Source organism: Chlorocebus sabaeus, chromosome 9, assembly GCF_047675955.1.
Source record: "Chlorocebus sabaeus isolate Y175 chromosome 9, mChlSab1.0.hap1, whole genome shotgun sequence".
Classification (NCBI taxonomy): domain Eukaryota; kingdom Metazoa; phylum Chordata; class Mammalia; order Primates; family Cercopithecidae; genus Chlorocebus; species Chlorocebus sabaeus.
In genome coordinates, this window is record NC_132912.1 from 22,456,365 (window position 1) to 22,478,836 (window position 22,472).

The 22,472-nt window shown below is 44.8% G+C and overlaps 1 protein-coding gene across 1 annotated transcript in view; it reads right to left on the reverse strand.

Moving 5' to 3' along the window:
- The window catches only part of LOC119618770 (uncharacterized), a 41,036-nt gene extending 26,142 nt beyond the window's left edge, over window positions 1-14,894 (reverse strand). The window contains exons 1-3 of the mRNA XM_037983091.2: window positions 14,688-14,894; window positions 9,863-9,962; window positions 8,246-8,346 (exon numbers count right to left, since the gene is read on the reverse strand). Coding sequence (XP_037839019.1) covers window positions 8,246-8,346; window positions 9,863-9,962; window positions 14,688-14,894 — 408 coding nt within the window. The remainder of the gene's footprint in view (window positions 1-8,245; window positions 8,347-9,862; window positions 9,963-14,687) is intronic.
- Between the last annotated feature and the right edge of the window lie 7,578 nt (window positions 14,895-22,472).

Genomic DNA, 22,472 nt, shown 5'->3' on the forward strand with positions numbered 1-22,472 from the left:
TCTTTTAAAAGTGTGGTGCTTGTCACTCACAATATTCTCTTGCCTTGTCCCAGTGAACTCATAGTTAAATCCCAACATGAAGGGGACAGTGGTAGGAACAGCAGTAACATAACACTGACTACAACAAAGACAACAATAACAATGTTTACTGAGTGCCTTACAAAGATCAGGCGCCATGGCAAGTGTTTTACACGGATCAATTAGTTAAGTCCTGGGGATATCCCTAGTCCTGAGGTACTATTATGATCATCCCCATTTTATAGCTGGAAAAACTGAGGCTCCATGACTGGCCCTAGGTCACACAGCTAAAGAAAAGAGTATCTAAAATCCAAATCCCAAGTCTGTCTGACTTCAGATCGCTTGCTTATAATAGAGTAGACTATCTTCCATTAAATAGGAGGGAATAAAAACTAAGAGCTGCTTCCTTAACATTTCCATGTAACACAGGAGTCAAAAACAGCACTCTTGGTGGCCATGAAGACAGAGGCATTATTACTTTTTTTTTTTTTTTTTTTTAGAGACAGGGTCTCTCTCTGTCACCCAGGCTGGAGCGCAGTGGTACAATCATGTCTCACTGTAGCCTCCAACTCCTGGGCTCAAGTGATCCTCCTGCCTCAACTTCCACAGTACTTGGGACTACAGGCACACGTCACCATTCCAAACTAATTATTATTATTATTATTTTTGAGATGGAGTCTCGCTCTGTGGCCCAGGCTGGAGTGCAGTGGCTCAATCTCGGCTCACTGCAACCTCTGCCTCCTGGGTTCAAGCAATTCTACTGTTCAGCCTCAGAGTAGCTGGACCAACACGCACCTGCCATTATGCCCAACTAATTTTTGTATTTTTCGTATAGACGGGGTTTTGCCATAATGGCCAGGTTGCTCTCAAACACCTGACCTCAAGTGATTGACCCACCTCAGCCTCCCAAAGTGTTGGGATTACAGGCGTGAGCCACCATTCCCAGTTGAGACATCCTATATAAAGAGCCTTAGTAAACCCTGAGTGACTGAGGCAGGCCCTGCAGCTCCTTGCTCCCCCTGCTCCATGGCCACACATGACACCTTGCTGTGAGATGGGCAGAAAAGAAGGAAAATTACACAATGGTATGAGAACCAAGAGAGACAACTTCCACTCTTCACATCAGCCAAACACTGCCCCTGAAGTCCTGGAAGTGTTTGGGAGGAATCTGGGAATCTGAAAAAGAAAGGATTGGGAGCTACTGCCAGTGAGTCATACTGTGTACTGAGAAATATGAAATCGTGATTATTGATGGGATGCTATTTCTACTCCCAAATGAGTGGGCTGGGAAATACTGGTTACATTTACAGTGAATGAATAGTTGTCTGTTTGCCTGAGGGGTCTTGTATCTTTTCCACATCACTGCAGGTATTTTCTGAGTTGGAGTTCAAGGTTCTTTTCTGCAAAGACTTCACTTGCTTCTTTGTAAAGAAGTTTGCAAAGTGTTGCATGAGTGCCAACTTTTTATCTGTTTTTTATGATGATGGCAAATATTAATGAGGGATAGGATCTTCTTCTTAAAGCTTTTTAATTCCTGGGGCCTCCTTCCTTAACAAATCCTTGGTATCTGTACTTTTCCTAGAAATGAGAAAGATGCTCCACTGCATTTTTCTTTTTTCTTTGAGACAGGGTCTTGCTTTATCCCCCAGGTTGGAGTGCAGTGGCACAATCACAGCTCACTGCAGCCTTCAACTGCTAGGCTCAAGTGATCCTCCTGCCTCAATCTCCAGAGTAGCTGGAACTAGAACTACAGGTGCATGCCACCACACCAGGCTAATTTTTTATTTTTTGTAGAGATCGGGGTCTTGCTCTGTTGCCCAGGCTGGTCTTGAACTCCTGTCCTCAAGTTATCCTCCCCACTTCGCCTCCCAAAGTCCTGGGATTACAGGCATGAGCCACTGCACCTGTCCTCCGCTCCCATTCAAAAAGTTCATTGATTATGTTCACAGTCTGTTAGTTCCTTTGTCTAATACTGACACGTCTTAGTTTTAGTGGGTTTGAGCCCCGTCTAGGCCATTTGGCTGTTCTGCCATCAGGTAGATTGCTTTATGACCTGAAGTGATTGTTATAGACTACCAAAGTGACCAGAAGGAGGCCACAAGACAGATGGGGTTTCAAAGGATCTCACTGCATCAGCCTGTTCTAGACCTTACAGTGGCTCCCCATGGCTCTGGATCCACCTGAGATTCCATTCCACACTCTCACTCCTCTTCCCACCACCGCCCCACAGGCTCCTTGCTGTGTGCTGCAATTCGTGCCTCAGCCACATCTGCTCTGGGGCCTCCACCCTATGGGAGCTCAAGAGGAGAAATGTGCTTCACTTCCCAGAGACGAAATCCTATGGAAACTAAACAAAGACATGCTCCAGCACTTGACAACTAACACACTGTTTATGGCCTGAGCAGCATCAAGCATTCCGAAAACCAAAACTGGGGCTTTGTATTACTTTGTTTCCGAGAGTAAAGAGAGAGAGACATGGCAACCCTTACAGCAGGCCCAGCTCTGATTGTTTACCTTTGTCAGCAATTCTACCTGAAGTAATAAAAACAAGCAAACAAACAAACAAATAAACAACCCAGGGAACAGAAGCAGCCTCGTGAAAAATGGCCTGTTCAGAAGCACTGAGACATATGAAAATACAAGCCAGCACAGACTTCCTGTCTCTTTAAAATGTTTTGAATCCCAGATGCCAAGCAGGATGCTAGGGGCTTCTTGTAGCTGGCCACAAGTGTCAGGAAAACAAAAAACAAACAAACAAAACCCCCTACATGTTGACTCAGTTGAAATAAACATTTCATTACTCTCATAATAAAGACAAGTTCTTGACTGAGTGCATGAAATTCCAGGTAGTCAGATTTCTGGATTGTACTGTGCAGGAAATTTCCAGAAACACTTAATAATAGTGTGCATGATAAAGTATTGAATTTGATTGGCTAGAGGGAGATGGAAGGAGAAAGCCAGCATTGTGAGATCACCTGATAGGTGCTATTAGGGTATTGGATAAATGATTGGACCCACAGACTAGCCCGCATTGTACTAGGTGCTTATTGTCAACATCCAGAAGCCTACAAATGAACCACTTGTTGAAAACATGAGGAGACAGTCTCTACGGACATGCCAGAAAAATAAATCTCAGGTTAGTTTGTGGAATTAAAAATCAAAAGATAAGAAAGGGAGAGGGGGAGAAGAAAGAAGAGAGAGAGAGAGAAAGAGAAAGAGAGAGGCAGAAAGAGATGGAGAGAGAAAGGGAGGGAGGAAGGAAGAAAGGAAAAGGGGGGAGAATAAATGACACAGTGGCTTTGTAATTTTCCTCCCTGTTCACACGAGTAGCAAATCATCCCTGCATTCTTCAAGCCATTTTCCTCATATTTTATCTTGTTTTATTCTTACCACAACCTCGAGGGAACCCTTTTTAAAAATTTTTCGTATTATTTTAGTTTTTTTAGAGACAGGGTCTCACTCTGTTGCCCACACTGAGTGCAGCGGCATGATCATAGCTCACTGCAGCCTCAAACTCCTGGGCTCAAGCAATCCTCCCACCTCAGCCTCCTGAGCAGCTGGGACTACAGGTGCACACCACCATGCCCAGCTAATGTTTTAAAAATGTTTTGTAGAAATGAGGTCCTGCTGTGTTGCTCAGACTGGTCTGAAACTCCTGGGCTCAAGAGATCCTTCCATCCTGGCCTCCCAAAGTGCAGGGATTACAGGCATGAGCCATTGTGCCTGGCCTTATATAACTGAACACACAGAGGTTAAATTACTTGCCCAGGATAATACAGCAAACAGTCAAGGGGTGGGCACCCCATCTAATCTCTCCAGTGAGCAAAGCCAGGATGGCCTGTTTGTTCTGTGCTGTGAAATTAACCCCAATGTCTCTTGCCTGGGCTCCCTCTGCCCTCATGTTGCCACTGGAGTCAACATATGGAATGATTTAGAGACTTTCTCTCTGAAGGCAGGGGATGGACTTAATGATACCCCGAGATCCCCTGCCAAAGAATGGTTTTCTTGTAATTCTAAAGATACATAGTGGGCCTCTATGGAAACAGAGTCCCATGTGCAGGAAGTGGGGACTGGGCCCCATTTCTTGTCATTGATCAGTTGCATATGTCAGGAAAGGGCATGAAAGGCAAGAAACAGATGTTTCCTGATGGGGCGCCTTCCTGATAAGGGGATCTCCTTGCTTGTCCACCAGCAGCCCTACCTGAGCTGTAAAGCCCCAGCCAAGAGTTGGCAGAACCCCTAACTTAGGTTGCTTCCCCCACGAGTCTGCCCCAGGGACTCCTTGTCCTCTATTCTTCCTGGCTTAAAACTGTGGAAGCCTACACCCCTCAGCCCCTATGGTAGGCAGGGGAGGGAGGCTCATTTAGGGAATGGGGGCTGGCAGGGGTCTTTGGGATGGGTTTCTCTTTCTGACATGAAGATCATTTCCTGGAAAAGCAAAACACAGCAAAAAAAATCTGCTGCCATTTTGACTCTACAGCCACTTAATGTGGTGAAGAGTTGCCGTAGCAACATGATTTCTGCCTCAGCTTGACAGAAATTCATGCTTGCCTGGTTTGAAAAGAAAAATTGGACATTCAATCTGCACCAGAGAATTTACACATAAGAGCAGATAGTAGCTATACAGTCTGCCTTTATTATTATTTTTTAACTTTTTAGTATGCATTTCGAGTACATACAAAAGTAGAGAGAATAGTATAACAATGCTCCTTGTACTTATCACCGGGTTCCCGCAGTGATCAGCATACGGCCAAGCTTGGTTCATTGATCTATTCACTCATTCCCCAGCCCCCACCCACTGTATTAGTTTTAAACAAATCCTGGATATCATATCATTTCACCCACAAATACTTCAGTATGAATCTCTAAGAGATGGGGACTCTGTTTTTTAATAAATGATTCTCACACGAATAATAAATGAAAGAGAATGAAGGAAGATTTCAGAATACGATTTCTGCCTTTCTTCCTAAACATTTTTAAAACTGCATCTATTCACTTTTTAAAAATATCCTGCTGGGTACAGTGGCTTGAGCCTATAAATCCAGCACTTTGGGAGGTGGAGGTGGGAGGATCGCTTGAGGCCAGGAGTTCAAGACCAGCCTGGGCAACATAGTGAGACCCCCATCTATAAAAAAAAAAAATTAAAAATTAGCTAGACATGGTGGCTGCACCACTGGTCCTGGCTACTCTGGAGGCTGAAGTAGGAAAACCATTTGAGTCTGGGAGATTGAGGCTGCAGTGAGCTGTGATTGCACCACTGCACTCCAGCCTGGGTGACAGAAGGAGACCCTGTCTCAAAATAAAAAACAAAACAAAAATCTCTACTTTATCTCTACTGTAGACACTATGCTTTGGCTTAAAATATATAGCATTATGCAGCAGGCAAAGTTCCAAGTTTACATGGATTATCTCATTTAATCCCTACAACAGTCCTAATATTATCCCATTTTACAGATGAGGAAAATAGGGCCTGGGGAGATTAGTAACTTGACCAATATCAAACACTTCAGTTAGGTAAATAAGCAAACACATTGTTTTTAGTTCCTAATCAGGCCTAATCTTACCATTGAAAGGCCTGCATATTTAGGTTACGACTTGAAACTCGTCAGTGGTGCATGCTTTCTGGTGCTTTGCGTTTTTGTACCCACTCTTCAGACGTGACATTAACATCTTATTGAGCAGATCCCTGTAAGAAGCCACTGTGTGGTTTAAGGATTATTCTCAAAATGACCACCGATCTTAATCCTCTCAAAGTCTATTTTCAACCATTGCATATATTCTATTAAACCCTAAGAAGTCTCCTTCAGTGGAAACTTGGGAGGTTTGATCCCCGGGAAGTGGTTCTGGGAGGTAGATGCCATGTTAGATGAGGTCACTCAACCACTTTCTGGCTGTGTGACAAGGTAGAATAGCTAACTGTCCCCATCAGAACCTTGCCACATTATTTTGCAGTCATCTACTTACTGGTTTGTTTCCTTAGAGGCTCCTTAAGGCCAGGAGCCAAATTGCCATTTGTTGGTTTGGCTGTTTGTTCTTTTTCTGTATCTGAGCATTGACACTGGTACACAGTAAGTACTCAGTAAATATGCTTTTCCAGATACAGTTCTCTGAGTTCTTTTTATTTTTCTTTCAAACTGAACAAACAATGACATATCTGGCCATGACTAAAATACAGAATACATCAAAGCAGCCATTTAATTCAGGGAAAGTTAACATTTCTTAATTAAGGGAAAAGGTATCCTTTTCTGATTGATTTTCCACGATGTCTGCCCACACTGACATTGTTCAATGTGCAATTGCCCAGTGACTTTATTGTATTTTTATTTTTATTTTTTGAGGCAGAGTCTCACTCTGTCACCCAGGTTGGTTTGCAGTGATGTGATCTCAGGTCACTGCAACCTCCACTTCCCGGGTTCAAGCAATTCTTGTGCCTCAGCCACCTGAGTAGCTGAGATTACAGGTGTGTGCCACTACGCCTGGCTAGTTTTTGTATTTTTAGTAGAAATGAGGTTTCACTATGTTGGCCAGGCTGGTCTCGAACTCCTGACCTCAGGTGATCCACCTGCTTCAGCCTCCCAAAGTGCTGGGATTACAGATGTGAGCCATGGAGGTCAGCCCAACCAATGACTTTATAGAAATAGTCTTTGGAGTTTGACTTGGAACAAGTTAGTGCTGTATTATCTGAAGTTTAATATTTAATGTTTTCATAGTTAAGACTCTTAAGTTGAATTCTCATTACTAATAGTAATTTTAGTTTTATAACAGGCGAATGCACACAATAAGAACTTCAAGGAACAATTTAAGTCAATATTAAGAGTGTTCAAGTATTTCCAAGTCATTCCAAAATATTTTCCTCACACTTAATAGTACCGTGAAAAAGGTCATCTGATTCTCATAGACTGTTCGGAATTTAAATAGTTGTCCCATTTCCCCCCGCTTGCATTTACCAGGTCATATGCCAGGTTTGGGCTCAGAAGATATCATTACTGCACGTAATAGGCTAATAACAAAATCAGACTTATACATTGACTTGACAATCATCCTTATTTGAGCTTGTACTTCTTTATTTTTAAGTTTTTAATTATTTTTAGAGATGGGGATCTTGCTATGTTGCCCAGGCTGGTCTTAACTCCTAGCCTCAAGTGATCCCCCCACCTTGGCCTCCCAAAGTTTTGGGATTACAGGCATGAGCCACCACACCTGGTCAGCCCTGCAGCTTGTTCTTTTTACCATATTTTACTCCATGTGACAGCAAATACTCAAAGTATCTCATACTATGTGTGTTGGGATTATATTGAAAATTATTTCTCTAAAAATGTGACTGTATTCTATATAGTTGAAACTATATTTCCTGGGAAATAGAAATAATTCTAGGTAGGTAAGTACTGTGTAAAAAAAAAATCAGAACTCTGGTAATTTTCTCTGCTCTTTTTGCTTATTATAAAAACAAAGGACAAATTTTTTAAAAACCACAGGAAACAATTTAGCATTTGACATATATGTCACCCATCACCTATTTTCTGCACTTCTGTCAAGAAAGAGTCTAAAAATGGTATTTTTGATACTGAAAGGTGTGTGTGTTGGTAGAACTCAGAAGTAAGGTGTTTGAAATTGCAGTTCAGCTAACTAACTTCTTTGCCACCATTAAGAAACTGCTTATTTTGGCACGGTTCACTTTAACCTACCAAAAATGAGGCAATGTAGGAGTCTTCCCCATGAGGTTGTTGAGGATTGTTGAAGATATGACATTGCAATGTTAAATGATTAGGAAATACAAACACATGTCTAGGCAGCATTGACTGAGCATTCAACAAATATTTATTTGATAAATATTTACTCTTCTGCCTAAAAAATAATCATGGGTGTTATTCCAGGTTCTTGGACCCTTCACTTTCTAACCCCAGGATTAGGTGAGGTCATTCACCCTAGAGCTCTTTTTTAACTCAAGGAAAATAACCAAGCAACTGGAATGTTAAGTGTACTAAGAGCAAAAGAAAGGTCTGGTACTGCAGAAGTCACAATGAAGGATTCTGGAGTGAGCAGGAGGGAAAGCATCTCTGCTGCCCACTCACAGACCCTGGGTGATATATTGGTGCCTAAGAGCTTGAGAACAAAATGCTTCATTCCTCCTGGGATCCCCACATCCCTGTGGTGCTCTCCTGAGCCTGGCCCATGCTGGGAGGCTCTGGCTCTCCATGGAGACTGCACACGAGAGTGTTGGTCTTACACAGTGCACAACCTCTTGCAGGCGTTTGCCCCCAGATCTTTTCTCTGCTGGATTGGGGGCTGGATATTGGCCAATTGCCATTATTGCTAGGTGCAAACTTTCTGTTAAGTTAAATATGACCCCTTGTCAGAAACGAAATTGAAAATTGTGATTTCAGGCCAGGCACAGTGGCTTATGCCTATAATCCCAGCACTTTGGGAGGCCGAGGCAGGAGAATTGCTTGAGCCCAGGAATTCAGCCTGGGCAACATGGCGAAAGCTTGTCTGTAAAAAAATGAGCTGGGCATGGTGACATGCGTCTATAGTCCCAGCAACCCAGGAGGTTGAGGTGGGAGGACTGGTTGAGCTCAGAAGGCTGAGGCTCCAGTGAGTCATGATCTCACCACTGCATCCCAGCCTGGGTGACAGAGTAAGACCTTGTCTCAAAAACAAACAAACATAAACAAAAACACAAAGAAAGAAAAAAAGAATATTGTGCTTCCTTTTGAAGCTGAGTTTTAGCATGCCAGGGTCAGAGCAAAGAAGCATCTTCACTCGTGTTTAATGGAAGTACCTGATGCTTGCATAAGTTGTTGACACAAAAGCCAGCCTCCCTCATCCAGTCTGCTGGAGGTCACCCTGCAGCCCTCTTTCAGGAATGTTTGGAGAGTTGACAGAAGAGTCAACCAAATCTAAATTCAGAAAATGTTACATTCATCAGAGAGGAAAGAGCTTTTCCTTGTCGCTGCCATTATAGCTCAGGAGAGGCACAGAGTGAGGTGTCAAATTTACCTAAGAAATGATACTCAAAACTTTACATTTGTTTTTATCAATTTAAAAATTATAGCCCTTGACATAAATAAGGCCATTCCTTCCGGTATCATTCATTTTAAATGCAGGCATAATTCTTTGTACAATAGCAAATCCTGGAATGACTTGTTGGAAGAACCAGACTTTTGAAATAAATAATTTAAAAGATAACAACTCTCTGTAAATAAAACTTGGCACCAAGAGAGTTAAGTGGGTTATCAGCACTAAATAAATATACTGAGACTTACTATGTTGCAGGTACTGTGCTAAGGATATTACATGGAGGACTGCCTTAGTCTATTCAGGCTGCTATAACAAAGTATCTTAGACCTAGTAACTTATAAACAACAGAAATGTATTGCTCATGGTTCTGCGGTCTGGGAAGTCCAAGATCAAGTCATAGATCCAGCATCTCATGAGGGCTCAATTTCTGCTTTCTCGCTGGTGCCTTCTTGCTGCATCTTCACATGGCAGAAGAGACAAACAAGCTCTCACCTATTTTATAAGGGCATTAATCCCACTCATGAGGGTTCTGCTCCATCTCTTAATACTGTTGCATTGGGGATTAGGTTTCAACATATAAATTTTGGAGCGACATGGACATTCCCACCACAGTAATTGCCTAATTCAAACTTCATTACATGTAAGATAAGTACTATCACTGTGTCCAGTTTCTAGAGGAGAAAACTGAGGCTTGGAGGTATGTGCTTGCTCAAGGTCACAGAGCAAGCAAGTGATAGAGCCTGGCAGGGCTCACATTACCCCGGCTACTCTTACACCTGTGCTCTTGTCTGCCATGCCACACTGTCTGTCTAAGCTACAGGAGTACTTTCTCCTTCAACACTCATGCCAATCAGGCTCTGAGATACGGTAAGAGTGATTTCTTTGTTCCTATGAATTAGAGCTTTATAGTTGGGCATTCGTATTCCCTGAAGAATAAGCAAATGAATTGGTTAGAGTGAAACACATTTATAATAATCAATTTTCACAAATCTTAAAACTCCTTGAGAAATTTTATATGGGTTAAACACTTTAATCCTATATGAGGGAACTAACTATAATTCTGTACATACTTTATTTTAAGATTGAAATATGTGTCAAATTTGGCTCTAAAGTGACTTTCTACAGAGTGAATGCTATTTTTTCTTTGAGATTTTTCCACTGGCTAAAGCCGTAAGTCTATTTTTCATGGGAAATTATCCTGACCTAAAGGTGTTAGGATGAGGAAAGTGATCATATTCTAGAAAAGCTTGTAGCAGACTTTAAGTTTCTAGGTCAAGTATCTCCCCTTCACCCTATTTTATTTTTCTTTTGTTTTTGTTGTTTTTTTGTTTTTCAGATAATGTCTCACTCTGTTGCCCAGGTTAGAGTACAGTGGCGTGATCATGGCTCACTGCTGCCTCAACTGCTTGGGCTCAAACAATGCTCCTACCTCAGCCTCCCATGTGGCTGGGACTATGGGTGTGCACCGCCACACTTGGCTAATTTTTATTTTAATTCTTTTTAAAAAAATGTTTGTACAGATATGGTCTCCCTATGTTGCCCAGGCTGGTGAACTTCTGGGATCAAGCAATCCTCCCACCTTGGTCTCCCAAAGTGCTAGGTTTATAGGCATTAGCCACTGTGCCCACCCCCCATTTTCCTATTATTTTGTCTTCTCTCTTCCCGGCTACAGGGATTTCTCTCAAGAGATAGGCTGGCTTCACGTGCAATTCTAGGTGCTCTCTTTGGGATAAGTATCTATTGTACCTTCTAGAGCTGGTAATTGCAATGTGACCACCATGGACACCCATTAGCATGCCTGCTCCACCCCTTCTTTGGGTACATTGCCCCTCTGGTCCCCCAAACAGAGACCTGGGGCCTTCCTTCACACTCTCCTCTCCCTTCTTCCCCACATCCAAATGATGACCAGGATTTGCCTTTACCCGGGAACCTCCTCTCTATGCACAGCCCATTCTCGACTCAGGTTCTCCTTATTTCTCACCTGGATTAATGCTATGGTTTTTCCTCAACATCTATGCTTGGCCTCTTTTGTGGGAGGCTTTTCTTGTCCACCTGCATCCCTCAGTCTTGGCAGAACTGCATCTTATCCCATGTACACTGATTACATATTTAATTTTGTCTCTTTCTCCAATTCACCATAAGCTTCTTGAGGATGAGGACTGTGTTTTATCCTTGAATGGTCAGCTCTGAACAATGCCCAACACATCGCTGATACTCATGGTCTGTTGAATAAATGGAGGATGATTTGCAGTTGGTGCTGTGTTCTGTGTTCCTGGGGGAATCTTGTCCTGAGGGATCTGAGCGTGAATACACAGCTTCTCCATCTGTGGCTTTGGGTAAGTCCCAGTTGTTTTTTTGTTTGCATCTCTTTTGCAAAAATGAATGAGAACACAGCAAAATCAATGACATTTAGCACAATGTTATGAATATTACAGGTCAGAAATAAACTTTTTTTTTTTTTTTTCCTGAGCCAGGGTCTCTTTCTGTTGCCCAAGTTGGAATGCAGTGGCGTGATCACGGCTCACTGTAGCCTTGAACTTCTGGGTTCAAGCAATCCTCCTACCTCAGCCTCCTGAGTAGCTGAGACTACAGATGTGTGCCACCACACCTGGCTAGTCTTTGTATTTTTTTTTTTTTTTTTTTGGTAGAGATGGGGTTTCTCCATGTTGCCCAGTCTGGTTTCGAACTCATAGGCCCAAGCAATCCTCCTGCCTCAGCCTCCCAAAGTACTGTAGAAATACACTTTTTAAATTAAAACAGGCAGGTTAAATAGGGTTCAAACCTAAGGATTTAGTTTTTAGGCTCTGTTATGTAGAAAAACATCTGTTTTTTCGATATTACCAAAACCTCAGCATATGATATAGTATAATACCTGGTTATAGCAAGTATTTAAAAACAGTAAATAATAAAAACAATGATAATAAGAGCTATCGTTTGAATGCTTCCCATGTGCTATGTACTTCCTATTCTGAATATGATGTGAATATTTCATTTAGTCCTCACAACAGTTTTATGAAGTTAGTATTATTATTATCTCTAACATTTGAGAGCAACAGGACCCAGAAGACTTCAGTGACATGGTTAAGAACATTCGCAAGTCAGTAATGGCACCAGATATGGACCTGGTTGTCTAATTTCAGAGCCCACTATGCCAAAATCTGTGCACATGTGACTACATCTATGTCATCCTCTACTCAGCTAACTCTCAGCCGGTGAGAGACAGCTGCTGAAATCTGATTTGTAGCAGGCAGAGAAAAACCAGGATTTTGTTTCTGACTTCCTTTCTGATAGTCATAGTTAGCTTATTCAAATTCAGGCAAGTAATTGAAATAATCACACATGCTCAGGTGTGTTTAACATTATGTGTTTTCTTAGCTATAACTGAAGGTAGACTTCACTCAAAGGCATTACTCCTCAACATCCTTCTCAAAATTATCATTCTGGAAGATATTTGCTCATATTACTTGATTTGTATAGGAGTTGAGGTTTTTTAAAGAATGGATGCAAAATACATTTACTCTAGTGCTAAAACATACGGATTTTTGAATCTTTTCTTGTCATGGCAGAAGAATGAAAACCATCTGCCTACAGCCACCCACACCTTTGGAACAGTATTTTACCCTAGTTGGCTTGGTTTTTACTTGTGGATTGAGAAAGATAAGTATAACGTGGCCAGAATCCTGTTGGCATGAATATGGTCTGACTCTAAAAGCTATTTTAGCCAAAAACTTTTAAAAGGCAGCTCAGGGAATTACCGACAGATAGGTTCTCGGATGACCAGCTTTACCTAAACGTGGCCAGAAGGTCTACACCGCACTGGGCAGGTTTGTGGGTTCTTAAAAGTAGTTGGTAAAAAACATCAACCTTAAATTTTACCTTTTCTCTCTGAAGTCCACCACTCTGTATTACCAAGCCATAAAAATATGATCCACTGAGCCTACTTATATAAAACATCACAGAAGTGAAGAGGAAATTAGATTCCATTAATTTAGTGCTTTACTCAGTTGTTTAAAAAATGTGTCTGCCTCAAGCTTTCGGCTACAATATGGTTCACAATGACATTAATACTTTTTTTTTCCTTTTTCCTCATTGTTAAGCACCAGTTCTAAGTTTTTAAACATTACTTAAAAATACATCTTTAGGGGTTACACCATGTGTCAAATTCTCAAAGATTTAAGGACACATGGAAGACTTTTTTACAATTAGGAGATTCAGTTATCTATGACAAAATTCCCAATGTGATACAGAAAAACTTTTCTTCCAAAAGCTGTGCACAAATAAATGCATTAATTATTGCTTTAATATTCAGAACTAAAAAACAAAGAAACTGTTTTTAAAATTTCAAAGCCACTCCAGTATACTTCCTGGATTAATTTATCCCCCAGTTTGTCTGGTTTCTTAAGGAGCATGCCTGGACTGTACTCTCTACAGACAGGAAAATGTTCTAGAATAAAAAACAATCAGTAGCTTAACTTGTGTCCAAAAGAAGGCTGTTGAAAGTAAACTATCAACAACTCATAAAGCTACTATTATGTTAACAACTCTTTAACGACCTTTGAAATGGAAAAATGTTAAATATTAAGTGAGAATTGAAAAGTCATGGGAAAATTTTTACTACAATGTGTATATATGTGGGAGAAACTAACACATAAATACCTCTGCAATATTTCCGTGACAATATTTTAAATATCAGACTTGATGTTTTCTGGGCAAAAGGAGATATCAAGAGTATGCAATGGTTGAAACTCTTACAACTATAAGTTCAGATCTTTGCATTTCATTATATGTAAATTATACCTCCATTAAAAATAAAAACCATCCCCAAAACGCTCAAGGTCATAAAAAGCAAGGATAGCCAGAGAAACTGTCACAGCCTGCCTAGGAGACATGAGGACTAAATGTGATATCCTGGATGAGATCCAAGACCAGAAAAAGTGAAAAATAAATGAAATCCAAAGGAAATATGGAGTTCGGTTAATAACAACGTGTGAATATTGGTTCATTAGTTGTGACGTGTCCCACACTAAGATGTTAACAGTAGGAGAAACTTTTCTGTAAGCCTAAAACTATTCTATAATTTCAAAAAGCTTATTTTTAAAAATATAAACAAGGAGGATAAGAGAGAAAATAGTGTGACAGTCACGGAAAATACTGCAGGAAGGTCAAGAAAGTGAACATTAAAAGAACAGTATACATTATCTATTTCAAACAATGTGTAAATTAGCCACAAAGGGCAAATGTTTTTATCTACTGGGTATTGGTGCTGAATACTTCTTCATCACGTTTACTTTCCCATGATAAAACAGGTTAGGTAGTCATTATCCCATTATGTTCTAGCTGGTTAATGTTAATAAAAGGCTTGGACGCATGCAAATGAAAATGACCTAAATAAACAATATAGCTTTTATTTTCAGCACAAACATAATCCTCGTGTAAATTATCTAATGCCACTAATCTATCCTGCTGAACCGCACCATCCAGGAGTTACACACATTCTTTACACACAAAAAAGTCATTTTGTGCAGGCCAAAACGTTTTCAGGTATGAGTGCGTGTGCGGAGAGATGCGTAAAGAATACTCGATTACCATGCCACCTACATCTTTTTGTTAAAAATGACTTTATGAAGGCTATAATCCTTATCAAATTAAACCCTGCGGATGCCCCTTTTAATACACAGGGAGTCTTCCTCCTCATTTATGGGCGTCGGCGCTAACCAGCTCTGGAAACGGCTCGGAGGAGCAGACCCAGCTGTGCAGCAATGTCCGGCGTCGCCGCATGTGCCCCGTGGGGTGCAGCATGAGTCTTCCTTTGTGGCGTGCGGCTCCGTCGGAACGCGCGTTGTGACGACAAATTCCATCCCTCCCCACCCCCAAGCCGCAGTTAACAGTGCTGGGGCAGAGACTGGTGGAGGGGCCCAGAGCCCACGTAGACCGAGATGAAGATGAGGAAGACCATGAGCAGGAAGAGGCTGGCGGCCGCGGCGGCCACAGGGAAGAGCTCGGTGCGCGGCGCAGCCTCCCGCGACCGCGACTCCTGGGCTGCGTCGAGGAGCCGCGTTGCCATAGGAACCGTGGCGGCGCCCCCAGCGAAACCCTGCGTTTGTGACAGGAGAAGCTAACCGCGGCCGCCCACTCCCACCCGCGCTTCCTTCCCGCCCCCACCCGCAGTGCGCGAAAAGCAGAGATCCGAGAACCGCGTGCAGTACAAACGGCAAACGCTTTTCACAAATTTCCCGGGGGCTGAGCGCGCGGCCGCAGGCCGGGAACCCACCGCTCTCAGGCTCCCAGCCCCGACACTACGACCCCGTGGGCGCCGCCTGCGCAGCCCCTCCTTCCAGCCCGGTCGGGCGCATCCCCCAGGCCGGGGCAGCGATGCGGACACTGGGAGCCCCTCCCTCGGGTCCCGGCTTTGGCCGACACCCGGGGACCATGGAGTGGCAAAAGAACCGCAGCGCGGCACCTGGCCGACCGCTGACGAAGTTCGAGGCCGGAGGGCGTTTTATTTTTGCAAAATTGCCCCAAAGCCAGGGCCGCATGTACTCACTGTCTCCTTTGCCCCGCATGCTCCAAGAAAATAAGAGACATTCTGCCCCAAGTCCTAATTATTGGGTCATTTCCTTAACGCACGGTGTGTCCCCGTAGCCAGAAACACACTGCGAGATGCAGTGTTTGGGTAATTAACAAAGAGACGAGACCTAACGCGGCTTCCGAAACGCTAGATACTGCGGCCCGGTCGCCCTGCATTCGGGCATCGCGCGGTTCCCGGCCTTCGGGACGTTCCCGGCCCAGCCGGACTTTTACCGCTGGCGTAATTAGGAGAAACGCAGAAGGCGGACGCTCCCCAATTTCCCCAATCGAGCCTTCTCCTCCCGAGTCATTGCGAAGACCCTGGCTCCGGAGACACCGACTCCGCGCCTGGGCCTGCAAATCCGCCTCCAGCGAGCGCAGGCCCTGTCGCTCCGGGCTATAAATATTAATAAGCCGCGCGGCTACGGGCTTAATTATCTTCCTTTAATTGCAACTCAACAAAAAATCCAGTCTCCTGCCACTCAGCCCCCCTAGGTCAGGATCGTTTGGTTTCGGTGTCAGGAGGCTACCCGGGCTCAGAGTCGTTCTTTGTATTCCGCAGTCCAACCCGGAAACCATATGCTGCACCTCTGCGCCGGTTAAAATCACCACCAGACAGATTCGAGCTGCCGCCTCTTCGCCTTTTATTCTGTCGCCCGCGTCCCCAGCAGCCCCGGGTTCCCAGTTCCCTCCCCTCTGCCAGAGGATCCTGCCTCTATCCTTCCCCGCACAACTAAAGCAATGGTCTGAGGGGTTTGGTAAACCGAAGCGCCCCGGGAGGGGGTGGGATTCGCCCCGGGTGTGACCCAAAGGCACCTGCGGCGGCCCAGGCCCTGGGTGAGGCCTGCCGGCCTTGTAAAGGCCTCCGCGTCTGCGCGCGCGGCAAAGCAGCCCTAACGGTTTCACCGCAGCCCACGTCTCTCCAGTCTGCAGGCCCGGCCTGCCCTCCGTCCTTCCCCACAGCCCCTGCAGCTTGCTCCCTCCCCAGGGGCTCATCTTGTGCCCCTAAGGGGCTACACGCGGCCGAGTAGAGGTGCCCGACTGCAAGGAACTCAGCGCGCTCTCCCCAGGGTGGTCTGGAGGCCCGGGTGTCGTGCACTGCTGCAGTTCCTCGTCATCCACCGCCCTCTCTGGAGACGCGATGACAAAGCTGAGAGCTGGGGCGGTGGTGGGGAGCCGAGGTGTCGCCGCGACTCCGGGGACGCCCAGGCTGACGCTGGCTGCGTCCACTGCTCAGGTCTCCCTCAACTTAGGCTCCTCTTCTTATCCCAGGGGCTTGCGACGCCCCGGGGAGGCCGTTTCTCGTCCCCCAGGAGTGGAGCCGTCAGTAAGGGGAGGTCTTGGGGGACCCCAGCCGCGTTAAGCCCGGGAAAGCTGGTGGAGGCGGCCAGGAGCCCGTTCGGAGGACACACCTGTCGCCGCCTGAGAAGGCCGGGCTCTCCATGCGCAGACCTGGTCGCACAGACTCCTAAGGCACCACTGTAGGCCGAGAGGCGCTGCCTAATTATGTCTTACCTTCTTACTGCAGTTCGAGACTTGTGTGCCGGCAAAGCGCTGCCCAAGGTAGAGAGGTGCTGTCTGCTCCCTGGGGATTATGATGGTCATTTAAATACATAACTGTCTGTTTACTTGATACATTTCCACTTAAATTACAAGAGGAAAGTTCAAATTGCAAAATAAGGATCCAGGTAAAGCACCCAAAGAAGTTAAATTAGCTTTAATTATATTTCAATTTACAATGCAGACCCAATTAAAAGACACTAAGTGTTCCACAACCTGAAATTGTCAGTGATCAGACTGTGATGGTCACAGAGGTTCATGATTGCTAACCTTCCACTGACATGAGAAACAAGAAATCCACCTGAGCTGCTTCAAGACTGTAGCTCTTGTGAGCAGTTTCTGAAGGTCATTCCAGGCAAGGTCAGCTTTTTTGCTAAATCAAAGTTTCCTGTGTAATTAACACAGGCACAAGGCTCTGGCAGCAAGTAGTTAACTGAGTGAGGCCCAGAGCTGGGGATACCCATTTTGGTGGGCAGGTGGAAGGTCAGTGCTACTCTCATAAAACCACTCTGGTTTGCATCTTCCCTTTTCTTCCCCAGTCCAACCCCAAGTCTAGCACTCAGGTCACCTGGGTGGGAAAGGAGGCTGCCTGATGGGCAGGAGTTGGTCGTCTGGGAGGAGGAGGAGGTCATTGAGAGCAGGAGCAGCAAGACGATAGGATGGCAGCAGTGGGCATTTGGGCAGGTATGGGTTTTACTTATACCTGCACCCAGCAGTGATTCAATAAGTACTAAAGGACCCAGAGCTACATGAAGACCACGTGGGGTTGACCTTCTCTAACGGGCTGTTGAGCTAAGCCACTTCATTTAGAATCAGGCTTCGAGCCTGCATGGAGTAAAGTGTGTTCTGTCCCACTTTTCTTTCTGCTGTGGTGTGAGAGGCAGGCAGTGGTGGGAACCAGGCAGTCACAAAGGCCTCCTGTCCCTTTGGAGCACAAGATGGCATCTGGAAATCTGCTAGTGGGAGTATTTCTTGGAATGTCTTGGAAGCTCTTTCATCTCAACCAAGAAGGGTTGCACAAGGCTGGGATAGGCGTTTCAAAATTGTTCTTTGCTAATGACAATCCTGTGTGCGCTTTCTCTCTCTCTCTCTCTCTCTCTCTCTCTCTCTCTGCCCCTCCCTCCCCCCGCCCACCCAACTTTCTCTGTCTCTCTTCTCTCTCTTACACTCACCCACATATACACACTTACAAATCTGCCATTTTTGTATTTTATATTGCCCTTTTTAGCTTGATAAAGATCAAAGTCACATACCAACTTGTCTCTCGGAAATGCTACATACAACCCCTGGTCTTCTCTGGCAGTAAAAGTCTGAAAGCTGTTTTTGAATTCTGCTAGCTCAGCCTCACCCTGCTCCTCCCCAGATGATGCAATACTAGAACAGGGCCCAGAAAGCTGCTGTGTCTGTCACCAGCTGGCTGAGTCTTGCCTCGAGGTGCCACAGAGAACTGGACCAAACAAGAGCTTTGCTGAGTGATTTTCCCCCAACCGCTGGAGCTGCTGCAGAAATCACAATGAAACACCCTTTGTTGTTTTGGGACTTTAGATCTGACATAATCTTTGCTGGTTCCTTATGACAGATCCTTATTATCTGCATTTAAAGGTGAAGAAACTGAGGCCGAGAGAGGTTAAGCAGTTAGGCTTAGGCCATATACAGAGAATGGGGGTCTTCTGTGTCTGTCTTGGGGCTTTAGCTACCACACCCATCACCATCACTATAGAGTCAACAGGAGACACTGAGCTATAATCGTTTTTTGGAGAGATGGTTTTGTCTTGGAGTTCATATTGCATCTTCACTGTGTTTTGCTGTGTTTGGCAGGAGGCGCACAAAACACAGCTCTCAGCGGCAGAAGGACCAGTGGGTGCCAAATATGGTTTGGCTCTGTGTCCCTACCCAAATCGCATCTCGAATTATAATCCCCCTGTGTCCAGGGAGGGACCTATAATCCCCATATGTCAAGGGAAGAAAGTGAATGGATCATGAGGGTGGTTTCCTCCATTGCTGTTCTCGTTATAGTGAGGGAGTTCTCACCAGATCTGATGGTTTTAAAAGGGGCAGTTTTTCCTCTCTCATTTCCGCTCTCATTTCTCTCTCCTGCTACCTTTTGAAGAAGGTGCCTGCTTCCTCTTCACCTTCCACCGTGATTGTAAGTTTCCTGAGGCCTCTCCAGCCATCCAGAGTGGTGAGTCAATTAAGCCTCTTTCCTTTATACATTACCCCTTCGCGGGCATTTCTTTATAGCAGTGTGAGAACAGACTAATACAGTGCCTGACAAGAAACCAGGTGCAGTCCAGGCCACAGAACCAAAGGCACACGTGGGAGCTAGGCCTTTCCACAGGACAAAGGTGTCCAGCGGAGGATGTGACATGCATAAGCTGGAAGCCCCCCTTCACAAAGATAAATAACAGCAGCAGCAGGAGGAGTCCCCGACACCCACCCCCATGGTGGCCATAGATCCTGTTTCTCCTCTTCCCTCCACTGCCCCTGATTGTACACAGGCCTGGGCAATTGCCCTTAATTAGCAGTGCAGGCCTGGGCTGGGACAGTTTTATTTGCCCTCAGAAGCTGCGGGATGTGCTATTTATCAACCCTAGATATTCAGCAATCTCACACCTATACAACTTATTTGATTTTATATAACATAGACACTCAGACACACCCGCCACTCATGCTCATAAAAACCAACGCTCATCTACACTTCACACCTGGTTAGAGCTTGTGAAAATGAGACTGGGATCTACAATAATTGGATACAGTCTTCTCTCTTTTACTTAGATTTTCATATTTGGTACTTAGAGCTGCTCATGTCCTAAGCTTGGTGGCATAGAAAATACTGGAAAGAACTAGGTAGTTTTTATAGAAGAGATGGTGTCCTTTGATGGGTAGGCCTGGGTATAATGAGCTTTTGCGGGGCGTAAAGATTTTTGTTGACTACTTATAAATGTGTGAAAATTAGTGCTCAATTGCCATTCACCAAAGCAGTGAGTCTGGTTGATAATGATAGTGGACATTTATGAGCACCCACTGTGTACAGGGCCCTCTGAGCACCTATTACCTCTTTTCATCTTCACCGCAACCCTATATGGGGTGAGTACTCTGAGTGTACCCATTTTACAGGTGAGGGAACTGAGGCATAGAGATGTTCTGTAACAATTTGACTAAATTCTGTTCACCTGTGAATTGGCACGCACAAGCCATCAACCAAATAGGTAAAGCCGGCTTCACCAAAGTTGTAGTCATTAATGCCAAGTGGCTTCATTTGGAAAGTAAGTCTTTATTATCTTGGTTTTATCTCAGCTCACTGCAACCTCCGCCTCCTGGGCTCAAGTGATCCTCCCATCTCAGCCTCCAAGTAACTGGGCCACAAGGCTTGGCTGTTTTTTTTTTTTTTTTTTTTCCGGTAGAGATGGGGTTTTGTCATGTTGCCCAGGCTGGTGCCAAACTCCTGAGCTCTAGTGATCCTCCCACCTCTGCTTCCCAAAGTGCTGGGATTACAGGTGTGAGCCACCGTGCCCCACCTAGTCTTTACTGTCTTTAAGGGAACACATTTCAAGTTATTTTTTTCCTCCTCTCACTCCTCTGAATAAGCTGAGATGCCTGTGGCCATGCCTGGAGGAAGGTGGCAAGTATTAAAAATGGGATGACTTGTTGTCCTTAGTTCCTCCTGTAACCTACTGTCCCACACAGCTGTCAGTCAGCAATGCCCTGGACAGAGTCTGGCTAGGCTGCCATGCATTAGAAAACTGCTGTCAGCCGTTTGACTCGCCCAGGCTGGAGTGCAGTGACCGGATCTCGGCTCACTGCAAGCTCTGCCTCCCGGGTTCACGCCATTCTCCTGCCTCAGCCTCCCGAGTAGCTGGGACTACAGGCGCCCGCCACCTCGCCCGGCTAGCTTTTTTTTTTTTGTATTTTTTTAGTAGAGACGGGGTTTCACCGTGTTAACCAGGATGGTCTCGATCTCCTGACCTTGCGATCCGCCTGTCTCGGCCTCCCAAAGTGCTGGGATTACAGGCTTGAGCCACGGCGCCCGGCTAGATGTGTCTTCTTAAGTCAGTAATAATAGTGCCTTTTACATGAATTACATGCATTTGCAGTCTACAAAGAAAATTCACTCATGGCCTCTCATTTTAGGTGTTTCCTCTTTGCACTTGGGGCTTTGTCTCTAATTGCAGAATGAAAGGCTGCTTCCCTTGTTAAAAAGATCCCAGGTTAGGCCAGCCTGCCCCCAGATAGAAGCTAGTGATTCATTGTGCCTTCTGAAGGAGGAAAATGCAAACTCATCAACCTCAGGATCAAAAGGAGGAGGGCAGTCCTGCCCAGACACTTTCCTATAGGGGGTTTCACCTTCTTTCAGCTTGTACTGGTGGCTCACATTGCAACTCATTTTTCCTAAATCGTTCTTTTCCTGTCTGCCCTCCCTTTCCCCACCCCCAATCGGAGTTGGAAACCCTGCTATCCAGGAGCCAACTGGAAGCATGGCTCAGAGCTGCTTTCCTGACTCTTCTGACTTAACACTCCTTTATCCCTTTCGGGTGACGTTCAGACAGGAGACCAAATCCAGACTGTCAGGGCAGTTTCTCCAGAAAGGAGATGTATGTGTTCGGCAACATAGAAAGAACAGTCACATGTAGGTTACTTGATGAGTGGAAGACTGGAGCCAGGTTCCTGTGTGTATAGACCCTTTACTGTGGTGTCAGTTTCCATTAGCTCTATTAGGAGCATTTCCAGCTTTCTGACCCCTTCCCCTTTTCACAGGGCTGGTACTAGGGTGAGGTGAATAAGACATTGGCCTTGGGCACAAGATTTAATGGGCTGCCAAATATTTCTCAGTGATCAAAATATTTTATTTTGAGACAGGGTCTCACTGTGTTGTGCAGGCTGAGTGCAGTGGCACAATCACAGCTGCACAGTCTGCCTCCTGGGCTCAGGTGATCCTCCCACTTCAGCTTCCGGAGTAGCTGGGACTACAGTGGCACACCACTACCCATGGCTACTTTTTTTATTTTTTTTTGGTAGAGATAGGGTTTCACCACTTTGCCCAGGCTGGTCTTGAACTCCTGAGCTCAAGCAATCTTCCTGCCTTGGCCTCCCAAAGTGCTGGGATAACAGGCATGAGCCACTACATCTGGCCTGGATAAATATTTTAATGCAATGTTTTTTTAAAACCTCAAAATTAACACAAAAATTCACGATCAACAAATAGTAAATTTTTTAACTAAAAATACTATTACTGATCTTTTCTTTTTGTCCCACCCTTCATTATGGCTTGCCATATCACTGCTTTTTAATTTATCTTTTAAATCAGAGGA